The 25,392-nt window shown below is 36.2% G+C and overlaps 2 protein-coding genes across 2 annotated transcripts in view; one reads left to right on the top strand and one right to left on the bottom strand.

Moving 5' to 3' along the window:
• Positions 1–47: 47 nt before the first annotated feature.
• ppcs (phosphopantothenoylcysteine synthetase) lies at positions 48–7,031 on the bottom strand. The gene is made up of 4 exons (XM_056468317.1): positions 6,943–7,031; positions 3,259–3,800; positions 3,063–3,166; positions 48–1,618 (listed from the first exon to the last, which is right to left on the bottom strand). Exons 2-4 carry the CDS (start codon positions 3,791–3,793, stop codon positions 1,295–1,297), a joined length of 963 nt encoding a protein of 320 aa, XP_056324292.1. The 5' UTR covers positions 3,794–3,800; positions 6,943–7,031; the 3' UTR covers positions 48–1,294.
• A 1,976-nt stretch (positions 7,032–9,007) lies between these two features.
• foxj3 (forkhead box J3) overlaps positions 9,008–25,392 on the top strand; it is a 112,052-nt gene continuing 95,667 nt past the window's right edge. The window contains 1 exon segment of the mRNA XM_056467787.1: positions 9,008–9,212. The gene's annotated coding sequence lies outside the window, so the exon portion shown is untranslated.

The following is a 25,392-nucleotide window of genomic DNA, read 5'->3' as shown; positions in this document are numbered from 1 at the left end:
TTCTAACATCAACATACACTGTAAAAAATGCTGGGTCCCAACACAAATCGATTAAGTTACTTTAATTGTTCTTACAAATTTAAGTGGATCGAACAAAACAATTAAGTTGTCCCAAATAAACCTTTAGAATTGATTATTCAACTCTTTTTACGCAAGTAGTTTGTTTTAACAAGCAGCAAAAGTAATTTTTTCAAGTCTATGCAAATGGCATTTTGTACAATGAGATAAAATGAGTTCTGTTTGCATCGATGTGCTAAAATGTTACCATATTAAAAATGTTTTTTAACTTCAAAGTTATAGAAGCGTTTAATGTTTATTGCAGAAATACATTAATACATCATTCATACACACTTGCTTCATGATATACACCGTAAAAAGTGATTAGTTAACTGAAGCGAGTAAACCAATGCCTTTAAATGCCTTAAAAGCAACAAGTTGACTTCACAAAAGTAATGCAAGTTAACACATTGTAACTTGAAACTTTGAAGTTGACTTGATTTTTATAATTATGCTAATAATACTCACTTTTAAAAAAAATAAAAATAAACGTGTCACTTTTTCCAATACTCCTTTATTCTATTAGTTTTTTCCAGCTTATAGCAAAATGACACACAGTAAAATAAATCTGCTCTTCCAGACTCCAGTATGCCTTCTAAATTCAATAGAGGCCATAATTGTAGATTTTATAGACTTAATAAAGCACCAAATATGTAATATTGTGCAAATCACAGTAATTATTTGAAAACAGATGGGCTAAAATAGTCTGACACTGTAAAAAGGATTAGTTGGTGTAGAAAACACAATTTGCATAATTATAAAAAATCAAGTCAACTTAACAGTTTCAAGGGTTTACTCACATTATTTTTGTAAAGTCACCTTGTTGCTTTTAAGGCAATTGGTTTACTCGCTTTAGTTAACTAACCAATATTTACAGTGTAGTTGCCATCATCGGTCTGAAGTTTTATTATCAAAAACAAATGTAATATTAAGCTTAAGATTACAGTTAGAAAAGCATACATTTATATTATATTAACTTTGAACACTATGCTTAAAGGACCTATTAAGAAGATAATAACTTGTATGCTGATCTCTTTTAACAGAAGAAATTAATCTAAAGTATTAGATCTTAAATAATTACATTTCAAACTTTTTAACTTGCAGAAGCCGGTTTTCTAGAATCAACTTTTCTTTTTAAATTTGAAGCATGATTGGTAGAATACAACAAAAACCTGGTTCTAGATCTGCCTGAAAGAGCAACTTGTGTCTGCATGCTGTGCAATTGCAGCAAGATTTTTCATATTTGTTGAGATATAAACTGACTGTGAGCAGCGGTCAGACTGCTGACGATCTTGTCCTCAATCTCGGCCTCTTTTTGCACTTCCTCGTCTGTGAGGAGCAGCTCGTATTGAGTGTCTTTGGTGACGACGACCACATAACCACGACGTGTGTCAAGAACATTCGCAACCACAGCCTGATGGTTGTAGGTTTCTAATGCACGCCGTGCTTTCTCCAGAAGGATGGAGGGGTTCGTTTCCAACTTGAAAGAGATGACGAATGCCTGAGGTGCCCAGTCCTTCACCAGTGGAGACAGCATCTTGGGAACCATCTTCATGCTTATCTAAAGGACACAAAAACAGCCTGAGCATTGACTAAATCAAGAAAATGTAGCCTAACACTCTAGTATTATTTTAGTTTAATTTAAAAACTAAATTTTATTTTCAGTTACTTTTAATACATTCATACAAAATGAGAAACATTTTGGTAACGACTTTAAAAGTATTTAATATTAATCTGTAAGTCAGGGTGTCTGTGGGGTTATAAAAAGTCTTAAATCTGCTGATAATTTTAAATGATTCTTAATTTTCCAACGTCCATGTAAAGCTACCCAATCAGGCCAGAACCTGTAAGCAGTCACCATCTGACTTGGACAGACTGCTGTACTGTTAGTTTATTATAGTTTTTAAAGCTTGTCAGAAAAGCTGAAAAAAAGTGTAATGATGGTTAGCATGTTTCGACTTAATTATTATTCACGTAATTTTTTTTTAATGGGACAAGTAAAAATCCTTGTGGTTTAGCCAAGTATAAGTCTGAAATTTAATTCATAATGGTCTTAAAGTCTTAAATTTGACTTGGTGAATCCCTGGTAAATGCTCGACCACATTATTAAAGTCTTAAGTTTATACACTAAATGAACATGAACGTTTTAATGAACTAAAAATAACAAAAATCCTGTACATATTTATTGTTCTTGCATCATGCGTTGATAAGGCTTTAAAATGAAACCAACATTTCCTTGGCAACTAGTTGAGAAAACAATTATAAGCTATATGCCTTTACTTGACAATAATAACCCTGCCTAGAACTGTTATATAAGGAAATATTTTAATACACTACCGGTCAAAAGTTTGGGGACAGTTTTATTAAGAAATTTATTCTGTTCATCAAGGTAATATTTATTAAAAGGAAAAAAAAAATTGTTAAAATTTTATTTAACTGCTTATTGTATGTTGTTTCAAATGAATTAATTACTCCAGTCATTATTGCTTTTATTACAATCACCTTTAATAATAATAATAGTAATAATAAATATTATTAGAGAGATTTCTGAAGGAGCATGTGATTCTGAAGACTGGAGTTCTGAAGCTGAAAATTTATCTTTAAAATCACTGGAATAAATTATAAAATTCGATAATAAACTACTTTTATTTTATAGTGCAATATAACATTTCACAATTGTACAATTTCAGCTGTATTTTTAATTAAATAAATGAAGCCTTGGTGAGCAGGTTAAGCTCATTTTAAAACATTTAAAAATCCTACTGACCCCAAACTTGTGATGGTAATGTATATTATAAAATATATAAAAAATGATAAAAGATCAAACAGTGCTTCTTTATATTAGTATACAAAGTAAGAAGAAATAATAAAGATTTTGTAAATTAAAAATGAATGACTTTTTCCATTTATATGTTATGAATATGAGTGAAAATAGCCCAATTAGATCTAGATCCTGTGGTCTATCCTGTGGTACTAAATTACTGTATGTATTTATTATACTACACCTGAAGTGGCCCATTAGAGGACTGAATTTTGTGTTCTGGCATTTCAGATGCTGGGATGTAGAAATCAGAAACAGCAGCAGCCAAATAAAACATAGCCTTGGATCCTAGAAGACAAAAAAGCCACAAATTAATATAACAAGTAATCCCGCTAAAAATGTATTCGATCTAAAATCATATTTAAAGTGTCTTTGTTCACCAATGGAGCTTAAAGCTTGGGCTGCAGCTTTGAGAAGATGGAGGTATTCTGACAATGTGTTGAACTCCACTGGAAGCAGTAATCCCGATGCTTTCACCGCCTGATAGCGCTTTAAAACCTTTGCAATGTTTGGAAGTGCTTTCTGATCCACCAGTACCTGACTGGTATCCTCTTTACCAGTCTCTAATTGTAAGCTGTCCAGTATATTGACCCCTGTGTATAAGCGAGTGTATGGATAGAGGGAACGATGCCTGTGGAGAAAGATCACTGCATAGCCAGAGTCCAGAAAATACTCAGCAGAAGACGACCCTCGCCGACCACTGCTGAAGTTGTCCAGGAATCGCACCGTTCGGGATTCCAGAGGTACTTTAGTTCCTCCAGAGGTAATGAGGACTACTCTGCGGCCGGCTGACCCGTGATGCTTGGCAAAGTCTGCCATGAGTTTCTTAACCTCCTCCACGTGAGAGGGGACTGCAAACTCTTCAGACAGTCCTCTATCTTCTGCACTTGAAGCGGAGCGGTCGGAATGGGCCATGGCAAACCTGAAAGAAAAAGTTTTAGTTATTAAAATGTTATTAATGCACATATGGCCATGAATGGCAATTTGAAATGAGAATTTTGGGTTCCACATTATTTTACAATTAGTAACATTCTTTAACTTTTATCCTCTAGAACATGGGTGCCCAAAGTTTTTCTAATAAAAGGCCCAAAAACAACCTTGATTGAGGGTTGTGGGCTGAATATATATTCACCAAAAGCGTATTACATTAAATTTGCCATGGGAAATTTCTTAATTTATTTGATAATATTTAAAAATAACTAGAAAATGCAAAAAACATAAACAGGTCAAGTGGCAGTATTTACATTCTAAAAATCTGATTCATTTACATCATATAATTGAAACAGTTGGAGTTTTTTGTTGCTCAGAAATAAAACAAACAAACAAACACACAAAAAAGGTTACGCTAAATTCGAAATCACAATCTCTGTCAAAGGTATTTGCTCAAACCACCTCCCCATCCCTACTCTTTCTCTTTTCAGATAGGACCAAATCAAAAGTTACCATGGGCCAACTTTGGCCCACGGGCCCTACGTTGGTCCTCTCTGTCCTAGAAAGTTAGGACTAGGGTTCGGTTTAGAGTTACTGCATGCAATTATGAATAATTTAGTTTGCAAATTAATTACAACTTAATTACTATCACAGTAAAAAATGTGATGATCAGTAGTATGATCAGTTAAACATACTAAAAATTAAAAACAACTTAATATTTTGTAGATTTCTATGTGTCCTGTTAGGATATCGATCTTCTCCTGTTAGGATATCTTCAAAAAAGCTAAACAGGAGAATTTTTTTTAAAGAAAATTTCATGAAAATTTTCATACATTTGAAAAAGAAAAAAAAAAACACTGATCAAATTTAGAGAACACTTTGAGACCCTCCCCCATATTGGCGTTAATCTGGTAGCTTTCGTATCTGACAAACCCTATTTAACTGGCAGCTGAATCTGCCAGTTTTCATTGAAACTTTCTATCGTGACTGAGACCCTCTGATAGCAGGTTGTCCAGAGGAAGGCCTTTCAGCCATAGCAAGAAAAGTCACACAAAATTGCTTTGATTACAGTTATTCCAAAAAAAAAAAAAAAAAAAAAAAAATCAACAATGACCTGGACAATTTAAATAACTACCATCCCATTTTAAACCTTATGTTTTTACACAAAATTCTTAATTGAATTGTGGCATCTCAATTACAAACTCACTTTAAACTTAACATTTATTTGAGCCTTGACAATCTGGCCTCTGCAAATTTCCTTGCACAGGAATGATTTGCTTCTAGCTGTGGAGGTTGGCTGCTTGTCTGTTTTATCCTTCTTAACACTTAGTGTCGTCTTCAACATGGTGGATCACTCTTTTTACATCTCAAATAGAATCTGTGTTTGGCGTTGCTTAGAATGCACTAAAGTGGCTCAAGTCACACCTCTTAAACCACATGCAGCTTGTCATCTAGTGTGGAGACAAGTTCAAAATTGGCTCAGTCAAATTTGGTGTATCCCAGGGTTCAATCTTAAGTCCATTACTTTGCTCCATGTACATTTCACCTTTTGGTCACCTTTTAGGTTCCTTGGCCTATGCAGATGATTTTCAAATCTACATTGACTCAAAACATGGAGACATTTCAGCTGTACCGTCTTGTATTAGTGTACAGTATCTCTGAAAGTTGCTCTTCAGTGTTTTGGCTTTCTGCAGTGACATTTGCATTACACTGAACTGATTTATACTGAACTTTGATGAAAACTGAACTAAACTGTGACGACTGCACTGAAAAAGTTTTAATTCACTAGAACTTTATCTAGTAGTATCAGCTGCTTTGACACAATATACATTGTAAAAGCACTCTAGAAATAAAGATTAATTGAACTGAAAGAAAATTCAACCCATGCTGTCCTTTATGGTGGCTGAAAACTGGTTAACACATTTATTTTCTCCGACATTGAATACGTTAATAATAGTCTGCTTGCCAGCATTTCAAAAACCACCCTAAATAAAATAAAGTGTGTCCAAAACTTAGCTGCTAGAATTCTGAAAGAGACCAAAATGAGGAAACACATTAATCCAGTTTCTGTTCCTCTGATTCTGGTATTTTCACAGGTCCCTTCACTCGTCTGGACCCTATAGGTGACCAGGCATTTTCTTCCCTTGCTCCAAATATATATAATATCCCCTAAAATATAAAGCAGGGGTGTCCAAACTCAGTCCTGGGGGGCCAGTATCCTGCATATTTTAGTTAATTAAACACACCTGAACCAGCTAATCAAGCTCTTCCAATGTATACTAAAAACTTCAGGGAGGTGTGTTAAAAGAAGTTATTTATTTATTTATTTATTTACATTTACAATGTTTCTGACTTATCTCAATGTTTAAGAGAATTTGGACTGAAAGCCTCTGCAGTGACCAAACCTCTCATTAGCAGAATGAATGAATCAAAACGCTAGACTAACCTTTGCTGAGGTCTGGTCCAAAGTTCGCTTCAGTGACTAAAGAAAAAATGTAATTTATTTCACTTCTACTCATTTTTGACTGATGTAACCAGAAGGTTTAGCTTTAATCGTTCGTCATGCAGTAATTAATGCCGTTCTCTAAATTTGGATCATTGTGTTTTCCAAAAAATAAAGGGTTTTTGTTGAAGTGCCTTGCTTAATTTGTAAAACACTTTCACTTTTAGCCACAACTAAAATTCATTTTTAATTCATTAATAAATAAATATATTAAATAAATAAATAACCAAGTGCTTCACCGATTTTGACCTCCACAGGATGTGTAACATTAGTAAAAATCATTACGGTTAATTATCATACCAATAAAATATACCAAAGATGATTCCAGACCCAAAATAACACACTGCATAATTATTACTGAGTAGCACTTTGACTAATAATAAATAAACGACTGTCAGGTGAATGATTGACCAAGCGTTTGCTCTAATTCTAAGTAAAATGAGAGAAATAGTATTATCATTGTCATAACTTACAGCATTCTAATCATAGATTCTAATGCATTATCAGTGAATATCTGTACTACACAAAATCTGTGGCTTTCTAAAGCAATATAATATTGTCGGTGTATGAGCTACTCTGATAATCGCGCTAATACATAACAATTAACATAACAAGCGTAGCAAAGGTTTACCTGTTTGCTCACTCACAAATAACCTGCGGAACGACCCTAATAAACTTGAACTGAGTGTGTGACAGATCGGCAGGAGCAGTTCCTATAACTTATTATGATTGAAAGTGCGCATGCGCGGCTTTCGCTGTTGTGATTGGCTCTTTCAGAGGGCTGCTGCGTAAATTCCAAAATAAAGGTTTCAGATTTCTATTATTGTCTGCATTTATGGTGAACAAGAACCACAGTCGCATGAGAGACAAAAGTAAGTGCACAAGACAGCAGAGGTAAAACAACGAGAGTATAATAAATTATTTGTTTAATGTTTTACTTATTATAAACAACAGACTGTGTTATCCATCCAACATGTGGTCCACCTCCAGGATCACAGGGGGCAGTATTGTTTAAGCAATCCGAGATGAGAAGTATTTAGCTGTAAATCATTTTGATTACATTTATGGCTGGTGTAATAAAAACTTGAATGCTATATGAATGTAATTTTTATTCATTCTAAAAAAATATATAAAATAGAAAAAAGTTCCAGGGTTTATAACTTTGTGTTGCAAAGATGGTAATTATTATATCTATTCAGAAATATTAAAAACAACATTGAATATATAATATAATATAATATAATATAATATAATATAATATAATATAATATAATATAATATAATATAATATAATATAATATAATATAACATAATATAGGCGGTTCATTCCGCTGTGGTGACCCCTGATAATAAAGGGACTAAGCCGAAAATATAATTAATGAATGAACGAATATAATATAATATACCATTAGTATATTATTTAATGAATCTTCAATGTTTCATTATTAAAATGTATGTTATTGTTATTATTACTGTTAATAACAACAACAACAACAATAATAATAATAATAATAATAATAATAACTATTATTATTATTATTATTATTATTATTATTATTACATCATTATTATTATTGTTGTTATTATTATTTATTCATTCATTTTCTTTTCGGCTTAGTCCATTTATTAATCTGGGGTCGCCACAGCGGAATGAACCGCCAACTTATCCAGCACATGTTTTATGCAGCAGATGCCCTTCCAGCTGAAATCCATCTCTGGGAAACATCCATACACACTCAGTCATACTCATACACTACGGACAATTTAGCCTACCCAATTTACCTGTTCCTCATGTCTTTGGGAGAAACCGGAGCATTTGTGAACTAGATTTGTGAACGCAGGGAGAACATGCAAACTCCACACAGAAATGCCAACTGACCCAGTCGAGGCTCGAACCAGCCACCTTCTTGCTGTGAGGCGACAGCACTACCTACTGCACCCTCACTCACTGCATCGCCCAGTTATTCTTCTTCTTCTTCTTCTTCTTCTTCTTCTTCTTCTTATTATTATTATTATTATTATTATTATTATTATTGAAAACTCATTTGAGGATATACCAATTTTACCCATGTGATCTCTTTATTAAGATTCACAATTATACAAATATTTTTAAATATTAACAATGTAATAAATTACAAGAAATAAAGAAGCTATTATGTCAACCTGTTGTTGTTATTATTATTATTATTATTATTATTATTATTATTATTATTATTATTATTATTATTATTATTATTATTTATAATATATTAATTAACCTTCATGATTTTTCATTGTTATTTTATTGTATGTAGATTCATTTAACGCCATTTATTTTTATATTCAAGATTAATATTAAAAAAATACCAAAGAGTCACGAGATCACAATCCACACTGGTCCATGAAAAGCATTTTTTTTTTCAAAGACAAAGAAAACGATTAATAAAATTCATTTTTAAATATAAAGTTTCTCATGAATCGATAAAACTCTTTATTATTCACAATCATTTTGATATGATTCTGATATAATAGGGCTGAACTACGTGAGAGGAAATCGATTATAATTCTCGTAATTTTATTCTTCTCACTAAAAGCAGGCACTACTTTCCGGCTGCAAGCCCTGTCGCAGCTTGGTACAGTGGGCCGTTCTCTGTCCAAAAGTAGTTCCGGATTTGTGATCCGCGCATTCCCCGGATGTTAGCTATTCAGAGAGAAAGACGAACGAGCGAGAGAGAGGCGGAGAAGCCAGGAGACGCCACGGACAAACCGGTAAAGGGATTGCGGGTCTCAAACCCACGACAAACACGGAGAGTTGAGGCTCATTTCGAGGAGAGAGGGAGCTGTGATTGAAATAAAGGAAGGGGAGGGGGCGGCTAACTTTGACAGACCTGCACTGGCCTCCAGAAGCGGACACGAGCCTGGGTGAGTACGGCTGAACGGCGCGAGCTCGCGACATGGAGCTCGCGAAGTTGAAGTCAGGGCCCGCGAAAAATGGACGACTTTAACTGTTAGTTGTGTGGTGCTGAAGTTCAGAGCAGAGCGGGAGAACGGACAGACGTCCAGGCCTCGAGTGAGGTGCTGCTGCCGTGGTTGCCGCCGTCGGTCGGGGGCAGGTGGGGACACTGCAAGCTCCACTGTCACTGGAGAACAAGTTTAGTTAGCACGCCTGCTAGCCGCCAATACGGTTTTGTCAGACAGGTAGCGAGAGGGAGCTGCTAATTAGCCGCAAGCTTTACTTTAGCTCGCCTGCTATTTGTACCCTCAACTGACAGGCGTTTGACGTGAAATATTTGTGACTGAAACTCGGTCAGTAAGGCGAGCTGGAAGGGAGCTCATCGACAGGGAACTGCCAAACGAGCAACTTTTGGTCCTGTCAACTAACAGTAGTTGGAGGTGGAGGCCGAATCTATTAATATTTTGGAAACAGACGCGCGGCAGCTGCGTGTCATTTTAAATGCGAATCCTGGCCAACTTGTTGTGCCATTAATAATATGCATGGGAGCTCTGGTAAATAGACGATTGCAGTTTGACTTTGTGAAGTTGTGCAAGAGTTATTTCTATTTCTCTCCAGTCAATCTAGCATTTAAACATTTGATGACAGAATGCAATGCATATCAGATCCTGCTTAAAAGCACGTTTGCATGATTGAATGCAGCATATATTGGTAACCTTAGCTGTCATGTGCAGCACAAGTCCCCTCGTCTAGTCAGCTGCTGGAATGTTAGCCGCTGTCTGTCAGGTATTTTGGATTTTCCCCTTTAGCTACTGCAAGAACAGACCTTTTTCTGTCATGTTGTGCTCTGCCTTGAATTTGATTTCTTGTTGTTTATGTCGCAGTGTCTGACCTTTATAATTCACATGGAGCCACCATAATGTGGCATCAGGCGTGATCGCACAGGTGAATAGTCTTAACACATGGATTTTTGGGTGTTTTATCACTGTGCAAAATGATGGATATTTTTGTATTTAACTTTTTAAGACTACGTTTTAAATGTGCATGTGTTATCTTATTGCATATGCATTTTATTATCTTTTTTTTTACTTTTATAATTGCATTTAACAATTGAATTGTCTGCTTATGCTATAGCAAAAGCCTAATACATTGAATACGTTGATTTGAATTAATTAGACCATGTTTTTCTTTAATACTGGGTAGTAAAATTAGATTTCCTCTTTAATCTTTAGTTTTTTGTACAGTCACACTTGACACTAGCAATCCTTTAATACAGGATAAAATAGTTTAATATTGTGGGGTTTTCTCATGTCACTTACAGTCTAAAGCATAATGTTTAATTATTTTGCTTGCAAATAAACAAAATAGACCTGTATGTTTTTCTATAATGTTGTGGAAATTACATTTTAAAAGTTTAAATCTTTCTCTTTTTGGTACACTTTACATTCACCGGCCTAACTAATGTGACATATTACAAGATTGTGTTTTATTTTAGGATACAATTCTCACTTAAACCAGTAAACCAATAACAATTTTTTGTTTCAGTAAACTCCTAATCTGCTGCTTATTAATAGTTAAGGTAGTAGTTATAGGTCTAAGTATTATAGAATTAGAGATGGAGGAAAAGATCATACTTAATATGTACTTTAAATATACAAATAAACACCCAGGATCTTAATAGCCAGATAATAAGGCACTAGTTAATAGTTACTCAAACTAAGGTGTTCTATAATACAATATAATTTAATTGGCGGTTCATTCCGCTGTGGCGACCCCTGGTTAATAAAGGGACTAAAAGAAAATGAATGAAAGAATAATATAATATAATATAATATAAAATAAAATAATATAATATAATGATTTTGTATAGTAAAAGACTGCAAGATAGCCAAACATTTTAAAATTGAGCAGTGCATAAAAAGCAGTGGTTTTGCCTGTAGTGTCTCGCTTTAGGTTGACAATGACAGCTTGTCTGCATATTTTTGTTTGCATATTTTTGGTATATGAGGATTGACCAGCAGCATTCTATTAGTTATAATGGGATTCCCTCCTCCTCATTTGCTTAAAGAATCTTGTACAATTGGAGAGAGAGACTGTTGAATTATGCACCAGCATGCTTAAAATATTGAATGATGGACACATGTGAACTGCCCGAGACATATTTTCCCCACCCAGTCAGTGTGGCAGTACAATAGTGTGAAAGATTCACGTTAGCACCAGACTTGTTTGTCTTTGGGTTGTCAGCTCACAGAACGCAGAAAATGATTGAACCATCAGTTGCCTGTCAGAACACGCCTGGTGGTTCTTGTGCTGAAACTGCTGCCTTTTAGTATTTACAATTATTGCATCAAGAACTTTGCATTTGTTTAAAAAGGTGTTGTAAGTCCTGCATGATGTGCTGTACTTTTTGAGCTCTAACTTTGGACTCGTATATTGATGTAAAGTATTATAGGACACTGTATGTGTGGTTAAGGTGTTGAATCAAAGCACTATTTGCAGTTTTATTTAAGGAAATGTTGTTTCACATCACCACATTTATTGCTGCTGTTTGCACAGGTTTTTGCTGTCTTTTTCCCTCCAAAAATGTTTTGGAGGATGATGCTATTAGGGACCTAGAATTTAGTGGGTAAATTATATTCTGATATGGGTAGATATTGGAGGTCTACAGGGTGAAAACGGCATTAAAAACTAACACAAAAACAATAGGGAACTTTATTATATATTTTTGTTATGGAATAGTGTTAAAGCTCATTTTAATGGTCAGCGGTTATATGATTTTGACCCATGGCCATAGGGCTCTTCGTATGAAACAAAGTCTCCACTTTAAACTTATGTCCATTTTGCTCTGCATTTCAATGACAGATTGCTGAACATCAGTGGGTATGCTGAAAGTAACAGTTGAACTTACCAAAATGCATTGTTTCTCAAGTAAACGCTGTGTCAGGCACTGAAAGATGTCAAATAAAACTGCTTGTAAACAATGTCATGTAACATTACATATGTACCAGCTGACTAGGTTTTCTGTTTAGTTTAAAGGATTAGTGGGAGATTTCCTTCAAGAAAAATGAAAATGTGCTGTATATATGTCCATATTAAATATGGAATTCAATCAAATCTAGATTCTAATCGAATTGCAAGCTTATGTAAAGATATAGAGTCCTTATACAACTGTCCAATTGATGACTGCAGAGAGGGACCGAAAACAGATATTGGTCTATTGAGTTGAAGTGATTTCTTTCATTAGAAAGAATAAGTGTAACTCAATTTTACTCAAAAATGACCATAGCCTACTGAGGAATTAGTGAAATAATCAAGAAATTACTGCATTATTCAATTATGAAAATATTTATTTATTGCCTCGCTAAAGGCATGGCATGATAACCAGTTTCAAGCTCTACTGTGGTTTGGAAAAGTCAAGGTTTTAAAATCATCAACATTTTTCTACAGTATAACTATTTTATTTAGTTTTTTACGGCAACACTATCTCAACATCAAAAGCTGTTGGTCAGGGCACGATTCAGCAAACAACTGCAAAAACAATCGCTTATAAAACAACATCCAAGCATGCTATACAGCTGAAAAGTGCAGTGGCTTATCCTTATCCAAAGAAAAGATGGATATCCAAAGGTGTAAAGAAGTTAGAGTATTCTGGAACTATTCAAAATATTTAAATTGATTAAAATATATTATGTTCAGTGAGGGAAAAGTTGTTGTATTTTTACCCCGGCATTTAAAAAATAGATTATGTTTTAGAGCAGTAATCACTATAGTGTTATAGCGTGAAACCGTGATATTTTTATCCAAGGTTATCATGCCAATCAAAAACTTTTTCTGGCGCATGCCTACTTATAAACTATTTTGATTTCCGAATGTTTAAAAAACATTTTAATTGGGTACAAAAAGCATCTGGAGTATCTGTCATTTAATAGTCAGTTTAAAATTCATCATCTTCATTCAACATGAAAAAAATATTATTCACATCTTTGCACATTGTGACTTAATATTATCTAATAAACTCTTAATAATACATATATAATGATATGAAGTTGTAGAGAGATTCATTTATCAAACTGCATTGTACTGTTAATTTGATTGCATGTTTACTATGTGCAGTATCCTAAATAAAAGTAAAGTAGTGAAAATAGTAATGAAAGAAGTATTTGTTACACCGGGTTTAAATCCTGCCTTAAGAAAGGTATTACCCCTTAAGTGTCTTCTATCTTTCATGTTGTTCATTAGTGCTTTGCTAAATGGGCTGGAATGGGAGCTGTTAAAGAACACAAGCATGGCATCTGTTGTTGCGTACCATAACTGTTCCCATGCCAGGATCTGACGAGGCCTTCTCTGCAGTATTGCATACAGACTCGTCTCCGTCTTGCCCTCAGGCCTCAGTGGGCATCCTGCCGCTATGTCTAAACTCACCTGGAAACTGCTGGCTTTATGCATTCCACCTACTTTATCATTCCTAAACGACGCCATAGGCTACATGCCAAATGGGCCATTGTATGGCGCTTTAGATCTTTGGTGACTGTGTGATACATATTTTATACATTGGCGCTATATGGTGTTCAGTGTAATGAGCTGTCTTTACTGTTACACTGTTTACAGTGTTTTCTAATGCATTTGCATATTTTTTTTATTTTTCCCCTCTGCTGAATTAGTTGATGAGATTTTGTCCCACATTTAGAAAAGTTAAGCCTTTCTCCAGCTGTGCTGCACAAACATCTGTTCTCTTACACTGGTTTCACACGACACAAGTGTATCATTCTCTCTCTCTCTCTCTCTCTCTCTCTCTCTCTCTCTCTCTCTCTCTCTCTCTGTCTGTCTGCTTGCAACAAGTGGTATGCTTCCCATTAGTTTCTCCATTAGTTTTCCACAATCAGACAGATTTTAGTTTGTGATGGTGAGAACATCCATAATGACATTGAATTAGCAACAAGGCGTGTGTAGATTGAGCAGTCTGACGTGGGCAAAAAGAGACAGACACTCACCTTTCGCATACCAATAGCTCATTTGGAATTCAGAGATGGCCCTTTGCCCAGCCCTGTCTCACTGAGAGCCTTTTAATTTTTCCCCCTTGTTGAAGCGATTATTCAAATGGCTGTCCGTGAGATGAAGTTATCAGACCCCTGTTGGTAAATGGGGTCCAGGCAAGCTAAATGCATGGCTTCCCCAGTTCGGAAAGGTAACCCGCTTGTCCTCCAGTCCCACTGACAACGATATCAAATATTTAGATAAAATGTATCTCTTGTTATTACTCTTTTTCTGTGTTTTGTATTGTCTTCTTTTCCTTTCTGCAGCCATCAGTGATTGTCAGTACTGCATGTCGGTGCTTGTTGGGATAGAAATTAGTCAGAGCATAGCACCCTTGCAATGCTAGTGTTAAAATAATTAGCGTTTATTAGTTAAATGCAGAATCATTTACATTCTGGTAAGCTGTGTTAATTCAGACAAGCTGCCACAATTAATATTACAGCAGTCTTATTGCAGCATCTTCTTTCCTTTTGTATCAGGAAATAGTGTTCGAAATGGATTAGTTTGAGGTTGTCTAAAAGACTAGTCAGCTTATTATTTTGATGAGAGCCCAATACTGTTAGGTTATGTTCCTTAAGGATACATCAGTGCTGATTACACTACAGTGAAGAGGTTAATAATATTAGCAGGGCTAATACTGTCAATTTTAAAACTGAAAATGGGATGAATTAAGAGGCAAAACATTTCGGAACTGCTCTTAATCATGCTCATAGTATATACACACTTGTAGTTTTTTTTTATCTCATGAAGAACTGAAGTGTGTAAATGAGTCACAAGAGTACCGTTAATTTCTCTGCCACACACCCAAATAAAGACCTGCTATAAGATGCTGGATTTCCAATGCCTGATTTGAACTGTAATGGGATCATCAAGACTGTTCTCTTTATTTTATGGGCACATCCTGTGACATTGTGTTCTGTTTTTGGTTTGTTTAGATGTCGTTGGTCCATGTTGTGAATGAATGAATGTATTTAGCAGATGCTTTTATCCAAACCAACTTACACGTGTGAACACAAACCCGGAGCGGTTACCAGTTAAGGATTTCATGCCTTGTTCAAGGAAATCACCTCAGCCGTGACATTGAGGTGGATATTTATTCACTCGACCACCAACAACCCCTGTTGGTGCCGGTACTCAAACCTGCAACCTTTTGATCCCAAGTCCAACACTCTTACCATTAGAAAATGGCTGTTGTGTCATATTTCAGGCAAATCAAGTTCATTTGTAAGTGGACTGAGACCCATTTTCAGTTTCTGTCCACTTGTTTGGTACACACAAAAGTTCCAATGGCACACTAATTCAAATCAACTGCACTAACAGCAGATAAGCAATCCTGCCCAGTGTGAACGCACCTTCCATCTACCAACAGTCTCTTGTCAATTGATGTTGGGCGACTGGTCAACTATTTTTCTCCATCCATTTTTATATTGTCCATTTAAGCTGTCGCAGTAATACTCTAAATGCCAAAGCTCTTGTTATGCTCAAATCCGATATGAAGCCGTGCTGTGCTAGCGGTGAGAGTCAGTAAGTAGCTCGGTCTTCATTAGCAAAGTCGTTCATCACTAGAATGCAGATGAGCTATGAAGCCATTCATCTCTGATTCCAATTTGAATCTTGTTTGCAGTCATATTGTGTGAGCCCACTTTTTCATGTTCAAGAAGTCTCTTTATGTGAAAGATCACTGGGGGATAATTGCACTTAAGTGAACCTCATTTAGAACTGACCAGAGCAATTACAGTAACTGCAGTTCCAGGCGTTTTTGGGCCACCGGTTGCTAGTTTCGCAGCTTCTAGACTATGATCAGATTGGAAATAGATTGACGTTGAAAGGCAGAACAATTTTGCAGCAATTCCTTCTCATGAATGGCAATTAAAATATTTGAGCATTTACAAAAAAGAGAGAGCTTTTCACAAGGTGTTACGAGGTGAGCTGAAGCCAACACAGTTTCTTCAGGCGAAACCCCCGGGGCTTTTGGGAGCTGTTTTATTATTAATGTTATTCAGGAGCCAAATTTCGAGTTTTGCTCAGCTGGGTGCTTTAATCTATTTTTGCTGTAAATTAATGAATTTTTAAAGAGCCCCTCACTAGATATGGGTGGATATGGGAATGCTGCACTGGTTCAGAGTTTTTCAAACAACCCCCCACCCCTGGGAAGAGGAGCGCAGATCTACCGAAGCACTACACTTTCATTTTTTATTAATGCTGAAATACACTGCCAGAGCTCTACCAGTCTCTCCATGTACAGAGAACTTTGTTAGATGTTGGTCTGTGCTGTGCTACTCTGGCAGATCCAACAGCAGTTGGAACTCCAGATATGCAGTGCAGTGGACATATTATGTGTCATTCGCCCTCATTACCTGGCTGGAGACCCGTCCTACCCTCCAGATCAAATTTGTCATGGCTGCAAACGGGGTTTTGGCTGATTTTTTTGGCCTTTTGCATTGGTTTGGTTTGACTAACCTTCTTCTCAATCTACTGTAGCGTTTTGTGGTTTCAACAGGTTGCATGCACTCAGTCACTTTCATTAACCATGCGGCGTTACCTATTTGACTACACATGCCGTCTGTTCACGTCAGTGAAATGTGTGGGGATACACCTTAGTGTATGTTCATTGCTTTCACTATGAGTGCAGAAAAATGTCTTGCTGCATTGCCTGTTTGTCCTTGGCAAAACGGGCTGGTCTGCAAGGGTGCGTCACAGTGGAATTGGAGGACTTATTTGTGTCTTCTGTCTCTTAAAACAGTACAACAGAACAGCACAATACATTTCACTCAAAGCCTGCTGAAGGTAACAGAGACTCTCTTTTTTTCTCTCTTTCAAGAGAGACGTGGACACTGTGTGCAGGGAGAGGATTTTACCTAGATTACACAGCTTAAGTAATCATAATCAAGCTCAGCTAATACCATTTAATAACCATTTTAATTACTTTAGCTTACTGCACACTCAGCTGTAGTTACAAATGCACTTCTGGAGAAGCCCTAATAACTTGCTAAAGATGGACAATTATCTTGCTCTGTGCTTTGAGAGCAATTTCTGCCCAGTTCCCTCCATGTTTTGCTTCATTTCTCCCATTTGAGTGTCTCAGTAGCCAAAGCTGTTGTAGACATTGGTCTGATTAATAAAGCTAATTGGTTTAGCACTGCAGAAATGTTAAAGTTTTGTTTTTTAAAGTGTCTTTTGAAAATTATGAATTGACACACTGTTCATTTTAACTGCTGGGGCATTTATTCTCTTTTTAAAAACATTGTTTAAAAGGATTTAAAGCTCTTTATATTTTACTTTGTCAACTTCAATTTGACATGGTATTATGCTAATTGGAGAATTGAATTATGCTTTAGGTCACTTTCCTGAAACAGTGGAATTCGTTTTATTATGCTGTGCTTGGACGTTTAAGTGAGTTGGTTTACTGCAGTGCTATGCTTCTACCTCTCCTTGAGATATGCTCAAGTTTTTTTTTAAATGTTGCATCATAAAAAAATGTTTGCTGGTTGCAATAAGTGTTTTGAAGAAATATTCAATATTATTCTCGATGTGAGTAGCAAGCAAACCATTCATGGCCAGATCAGGGAAATAACACCATGTAGAACTTAACTTAAAGTTGCTGTTAGTGTGGTAATAATTGTGATATTTATTTACATTAAGTTTAGAATATGTACCAAGGCACCATTTGTTTGATCAGAAAATACAGTAAAAACAGCATTAAGGTGAAATATTATTTAAAATAATAGCGTTGCTTTAGAAAGTAGAAATATATTAAAATACTGTATTTTTTTTCATCATTCTCTAATGAATAGAGAAGGTCATCAGTCATTTAAGCTTTAAATTAAGAATTGCATTCCTTGTAAACTTTTTTTATTTATTGAATACATCATTGTAAGGAAGACTAATTTCATTCGTTTCTGTAAAGAACTTCAGCATGACTAGATGCAACTTTAAATGTAACTTTAAAATGAATTGAAATAGCAAGTTATTGCAGTTATCTTAAACAATCATGAACAGGCGATTATGTAATTACATGCAGTTCAATGACACCATTTTGCATAATCTTAGGTGAGCCCGAGCTGCTCACCTGTCTTCTGATTAAAATGTGTTTACAGCATCATTACAGACCTGCTCTGTGGTTTGCATCAAAGGTAAAACTGGCACAGGAAGTGTTTAATGCATTTAGCACACTGTCGAGCTAAAGCCAGAGCGATGGCATTCTCCCGTGATGCAGTTCTTTCAACCTTTTGACTCCGCTGACTAATAGTTTCTGCTGCACTAAATCGTTCTTAACATTCCTCTTAAAGGGAACGATTGTGTCATTACGCTTGAGAAAGTCCTCGAATGAAGCCAAAGAAGTGCTCGGCGAACACAGGGAGCGGAGCTTTGGGATGACGTAGGTGACACTATAAGTGATTTCTCCCCTCTGTCCTCCTGAAGTCTCACACTGCCGCATTCAGCTGGCCTCCCTCACTTAACAAACAAGAGTTCTGTGGAGAATGCCTCATGTTACTCAAATGAGTCATATTTCCTTTGGACTCTGCGCTGCTCCCTCCGCACAGCTTGAATTAAGTCGACGTGGGGGAGGGGTGCTCTCATCCTCGTTTGACTCCGAAGCTTTCGGAGGTTCGGTCAATGCCGTTGGCCTTGTGTTGGTGTGTCAGTAATGGGACGTGAGCCACACTGATCAATGGGTCTTTAGAATGCCAGATCCCTTGGTGGCTGACACGACTGACATCGGGCTGGGCCGGCTGAGTCATGGGCTCTTAAATAGGCCGGCTGGAATCCTAGCCCTTGGAGTGACCCCGCCGGTGGCTGCAGGAGAGGAACAAGCTGCACCTGGTGTCTAAACTCACTTTTATGATGTTCTGTTTGTGTTTTTTTAATAATGCAAGCTTTAGGGAGAGTCTAGCTATGAATGTTGGTCGACAATGACAATTCAGCATTGGAAATTTTGTGTTTTGAAGATGCTTCTTCTGTGAGTGTGCAAAGGTAAAATAAGAAAGTATGCACTAGAACTGGTTAGCAGTGATTATGCTGGAGCTTGATGTACATTGTTTATGTTGTTAAGTTGGAGTTCACTAGATCTAGTTGAACTTGAACTTTTTATCTTCACTGCCATTTGTAAGTATAGTGCTTCCCACAGGCTTGAAATATACTTGCGGTGGTAACCGGATTGAGACAGACCTTTTACCCACAGCAAATAAATAGTTAACATAAATAGTTAACTGTATGCGACAAAACATATTTAGATTTTTAACAATATTTTTATTATTATCTGTTTTAAATTTTTCCTTTTCAATGCGTTAAAGTAAAAAAAGACTGAAAAATGCTATTCAGGAGCCATGTGCACCCACTGACAGGTAAAATCTGCTTCTCTCTATCTCATTCAAGTTCAGGTTGCTTTATTGGCATGACATTGTGTGCAGTATTGTCAAAGAGTTTTATAAATATATATGTATAGACATCAAATTATTAAAATAATCAGTAAATGAGAAATAAATGGCAGAAAAATGAATAAAAAGACAATATCTCCTAAAATTATAATAATTAGGAGAATAAAATGTGTAGATTGTTTAAATAAGACATAAAAGTTAGTAACCCATTTCTAATGGTGTAAAAAAAAATATTCTGCAGCCAGTTTAGATGTAATTTTGTCCTCTTCGTTAAGTTTGTAATGTTTTTAGTTAGTTAGTCATTTAGATACGTTTCGCTTGCTCTCACAGTGGTACACATAAAATTAACAACAGCTTAGAAAACGAAAGCAAAACCAAATCCCAGACATTTTAGTAGATTTAGAAACCCCGGACAGATGCAAAAAGGTGCAGGTCTCTGTGGGTCATTACTGTTCTCATGAGTATGAAACGGGTAAAGGAGAGAAGACTTTCCACTACTTAATTGCTCGCGGATGTTTGTTTATATTGGGCGGATACAAAAATAGTGTATAAGGATGATAATAATAGTAAAAAAAAAAGTGTCACTAAATATACTTGCGGCTCTTAATATACCTGAGCAGCCTGCCCAAGTAAAGTCTATGTGTAGGAAGCACTGAAGTATGATTTCAAATATCCCATAGAGGTGGTCTTTTGTTCCTTTCATAAATTAGAAGCATTCAGTGATCCTTTCAGATTCAATTTGGCACTGTACTATTTTTTTATATCATAAAAGGTTTTGACCAAACGTCACGGTAAAGACATATAATACATTTTTCTATTTAAATATTTTTTTTACAGTGCAGATTTCTTTTCACTGTGAATCTTATATTTTAGCATTTTACAATTACAATGGTACAATTTTGTAAAGACGTATTTCATTCCATTGAAATAAGACTTGGAAAACAACCAACATTTCACTTGAATCTGTTTGTTTGGATGTACAGACTTGCTTTTAATTGATCAAATTCTTGCCAAATTCTGTAGCTATATGCTGTACTGTATTGTTTTTTTTTCTGCATATTATGATTTTGTCAACATTTTTTGCATTGCAGTACTCATAATTCTAATTCTTAATTCAAATAAATTGCAAAAGTAATGGCTAAAATGCTGCCTTAAAAGATGAGGACAAGATGCTTCTCTCGATAAAATAAAAAGCACATCCACCCTAAATTTTGAGCAGAATTGTCCTTTTTCTAAGACAGAACTTGAAGATAAAAAGATCTGCAATAACAGAACAGCTGTACTGGAATTCGTTTTAATCGAACCAAACCTGTGAAATATGAACGCACCCTTAAGAGCTATGTTTTTATTTCTCTCAAACGATTGAAGTGTATAAAGGTATACTGAATATATCTTTGAGCTATCATAGCCAGCCCCTAATATGCCTAAGCACTCGAGGGGAGGCTCTGTGTTAGAGATTTAGTTTAACATGCTTCATGTGCTGCAAGAAATTCATAAGTATTTAATGTTTTCGGTGGGGCAGTGTGCTGATTTGTGAACTGCCTTTTAAACTGTTAAAACATGACCCCTTTGCCAAATCGCTTCAGTCAAAACTGCTTTTTTGCCTTCCCTATACCTGCACTATTTGGTTTCTTGCCAGAATTGGTGAGTCACTGGAGACTGAATGACCTACTTTTAATGTCTTCAAGGAGTGCCAGAATGAGTTTTCCTTTTTTATAGCAGAGAATGGAGTGGATAAATAAGGGTCTTAAACCTGTTTTTTGATGCTTATAAGCTGTGTCAGTATGTGAATCACCTCATAGAAATTACTGATAAAACACAACAGCATTTTTTTAAACTGTTGTCTGAAAATCAAATCTGAACCATTTAGATTTGTGTTTTTGTCAGGGAAACAGAATGGAAGTCATCGAATATCACATTTTACATTTGATATCATTTTATTTTCTATACAAAGCATGGTTTTGTCTTGCTCTTTAGGAGACAAAATCAAAGACGGCGAAGAAACACCGTATTGGGGGATTTCCTAAGACCGTCCTTCTCTCTTTAACTAGATGATTGGTCTTTCATTGCGCAGCTTCGGGTAAAAGATGTGACAAAATGACAATAAGTCATACTGTAAAAAAAAACAGCTTGCAAAATCGAATCTGCTCATCTTTAAGCTTGAAATAACATTCCCCTTCTCAAATGGTGCTTTGAACCACTAATTGCTGTTTCCCAGGATTTGTTGTCTGGCTTTGAATTGGAGACAAATTTGAACCGAACGTGGCTTCTTGCCTGCTTTTTTTCCCCTTTTACAAGTCTCTGTGTCTTTGATGTCATCTGCTATGAACCCTGCAGCTTCGTCTGACACAGTCGTGCACAGTCCAATCTCCCTGCAACACATAGTATGGCTGCTCCAGGGAGGCTGTTTATTCATTTAGTCTGATGTCTTTAAATACGGTTTGATACCTCCACATCCCCGTTTTTGATTTGCTATCCCATTAACATGCAAAAGAGGAGGTCGCTTGTAAAAACTGCTATGCGGTAGGGGGTAGCAGACTTTTTCATGGGGTGCTTAATGGCCGAACACAGTGACCACATGTATCTAGTGCATGCTGGCTTTTTTAAGGTGTTATTTTTTTTTAAAAGCCTGCAAGTTGGCAATATGACAGTTGCTAAATAGGATCTGTAAATGATGGTCGTTCCGATTTTGGCTTTGAACTTTAAGTTTAGATGGAAGGCTCTGAAATCTTTCTCTCAGTTGTCTCTGTTGAGGGTACTGAATGGTGAGCATGTTGTGAGTTTCTTTATATATACAGTTGAAGTCACAATTATTAGCCCTTCTGTGATTTTATTTATTTATTTATTTTTTTCTTTCTTGTCAAATATTTTTCAAATGATGATTAAAAGTCAAGGAATTACAAGGCAGCATGGATGCATGCTTTAATTTTGTTGATGCAAAACTCTGACCCAAGTTGTAACGAGTGGTTATTTGACTTACTGTTGCCTTTCTATCAGCTCAAACCAGTCTGACCATTCTCCTCTGACCTCTGGCATCAACGACATTTGTGTCCCCCAAAACTGCCGCTTACTGGATATTTTCTCTTTTTCGGACCATTCTCTGTAAACTAAGTGAAGAGATGGTTGTGCGTGAAAATCCCAGTAGATCAGCAGTTTCTGAAACACTCAGACCAGCCAGTCTGGCACCAACAACCATGTTATCCTGCTGGAAGTAGCCATTCAGAAGAGGGGTACACTGTGGTCATAAAGGGATGGACATGGTTGAAACGATGCTCAATTGGTACTAATGGGCCCAAAGTGTTTCAAGAAAATATCCCCCACGAAATTACACCACCACCAGCAGCCTGAACTGTTGACACAAGGCAGGATGAATCCATGCTTGCATGTTGTTGACACCAAATTCTGACCATATCATCTGAATGTTGCAGCAAAAATCAAGATACTCATCAGGACCAGGTGATGTTTTTCCAATTTTCTATTGTCCAATTTTGGTGAGCCTGTGTGAATTGTAGCCTCAGTTTCCTATTCTTAACTGACAGGAGTGGCACCCGGTGTGGTCTTCTGCTGCTGTAGCCCATCCGCCTTAAGGATTGATGTGTTGTGCATTCAGAGATTCTCCTCTCCATACCTCAGTTGTAACGGTGGTTATTTGAGTTACTATTGCCTGTCTATCAGCTCGAACCAATTTGGCCATTCTCCTCTGGCATCAACAAGGCATTTGCGCCCACAGTATTGCCACTCACTGGATATATTATCTTTTTTAGACCATTCTCTGTAAACCCTAGAGATGGTTGTGCGTGAAAATCCCAGTAGATCTGCAGTTTCTGAAATACCCAGACCAGCCCGTCTGGTATCAACAACCATGCCACGTTCAAAGTCACTTAAATCACCTTTCTTCCCCATTCTGATGCTCGGTTTGAACTGCAGCAGATCGTCTTGACCATGTCTACATGCCCAAATGCAATGAGTTGCTGTCATGTGATTGGCTGATTAGAAATTTGTGTTAACGAGCAGTTGGACAGGTGTACCTAATAAAGTGGCCGGTGAGTGTATATTGGAATGTAAATACGATTTTACTAGATTAGCTGCATAACTGTTTGCAAAAATGATTGGCATGATTCTGTAGGGTAGTGCATATGCATAAAATATAAGAAACAATCTACAAAAGATCAAATCAAAGAAAATGATACAAATTAAATAAACAGCATTTTATTGTTTTCAGATGAGTCAAACTGTATTCAGCTATACAGTAATTGAATAATCAAATTAAAATAATACTGCATAGTCTTCATTGTATAAACAATCCAGTAAAATTAATCGTTTTTTAATTTGTCAAAGTTACTAACTGTACAATTTCTTAAGCCTGAATGCTTTTAAAATCTTCACACAATCACAGGCTTCAAAAAACACTTATGAAATTATAATATTAATTATAATCCATACTCAGCATTGTGTATACTATGATTATATTGCAATATTGATGCTGAAACAATATATTGTGCAGCCTTAGTCTACAGAACAAACATTGTTATACAATGACATGCCCAGTTACACTAACTTTGGCAGGGCTTGACAGTGTGACCATTTTGCTCGCATTTACGATTAAAAATAGATGTGTGCGAACAGGAAAATGTATTTAGTCGCACGTGTGAAGTTTTTTTTATTTTTAATTTTTTATTTTATTATTATTTTTTTTTACAAAGCTCCGATTGATGACTTGATTCACTCGGCCACGGTAAAACAGCATGCTCTTCACACTAACTTATGGTGTATTATGTTGGAAATCTATTTTCACTGTAGCACCTGCTGACGCGATCAACAACATTTTAAATTCATGTCAAGCAGACTTTACATTGTTTTGTACATGTTACTAAGCAACTCATGGCACCAAATGGAGCCGGCAGAGCTGCACAACGTGTAAACCTCAGAAAACGTCTGCTATTCGGCCATGGATGGCATATCGTGGCATATCTAGTGTGAGACCCAATTCAACATCAGCGCTTCCCGCACAGAATTTACCTGGGCGGCCCGGTCCTGTGTTCGCGAGAAACTGAGAACACTCTGCCTCAGACCCACAGAGACGCGCTGGATACAGAACTTCTGTTCTGACTAGTAGCTTTGAGAAGAGCGCGAGGACATGCGCAAAAGAAAACCCACTTTCACTAAATAGACTAACCCAGCTCATTATTGGGGTGACAATACATCGTCTTTTCCCAGGACATGTCTGAGATTCTGTTTTCGATTTCGAAATTAGCATTACTTTATACGCAAACTTTGGCCGGTGCGTCTCAATCTCTCAGAGAGAGAGAGCAGATTTGACCTGTCAGTGGTGAACACTGAAAAGAAGCACACAAACCTTTTTAAAAAATTGGTTTGTTAAATAATAAGAAATTATTCTGTTGCTGAAAGTTTTATAGAAAAGATTGTATTACTTTGGGGCAGAAGGAAACTTAAATTCATTGAGGGATTCCCATATTCAGCTCTTCTTTAAAAAGCCCAGAAAGATAAAGTGCTCTGATAAACAGTGTCAGCCTTGCACATGAGTTTGTAGTTGTCTTTCTTTACATTGTCATACTGTTCCCATGTGGGAAGTAGGGTGGAATCGGTAGAATATGTTATGCAAATAAATTAATTTTGATAATTATTCTTAAATCACATTTTTTTATGTGCTGTGGAGGAAAGGTGTGTTTCAATCTAGCTACTGCAAGTATATTTATATTAACGATAATGTGTACAA

The sequence above is a fragment of the Danio aesculapii genome, chromosome 11 (assembly GCF_903798145.1).
Source record: "Danio aesculapii chromosome 11, fDanAes4.1, whole genome shotgun sequence".
Classification (NCBI taxonomy): domain Eukaryota; kingdom Metazoa; phylum Chordata; class Actinopteri; order Cypriniformes; family Danionidae; genus Danio; species Danio aesculapii.
This window is presented reverse-complemented; position numbering and strand designations above follow the sequence as displayed.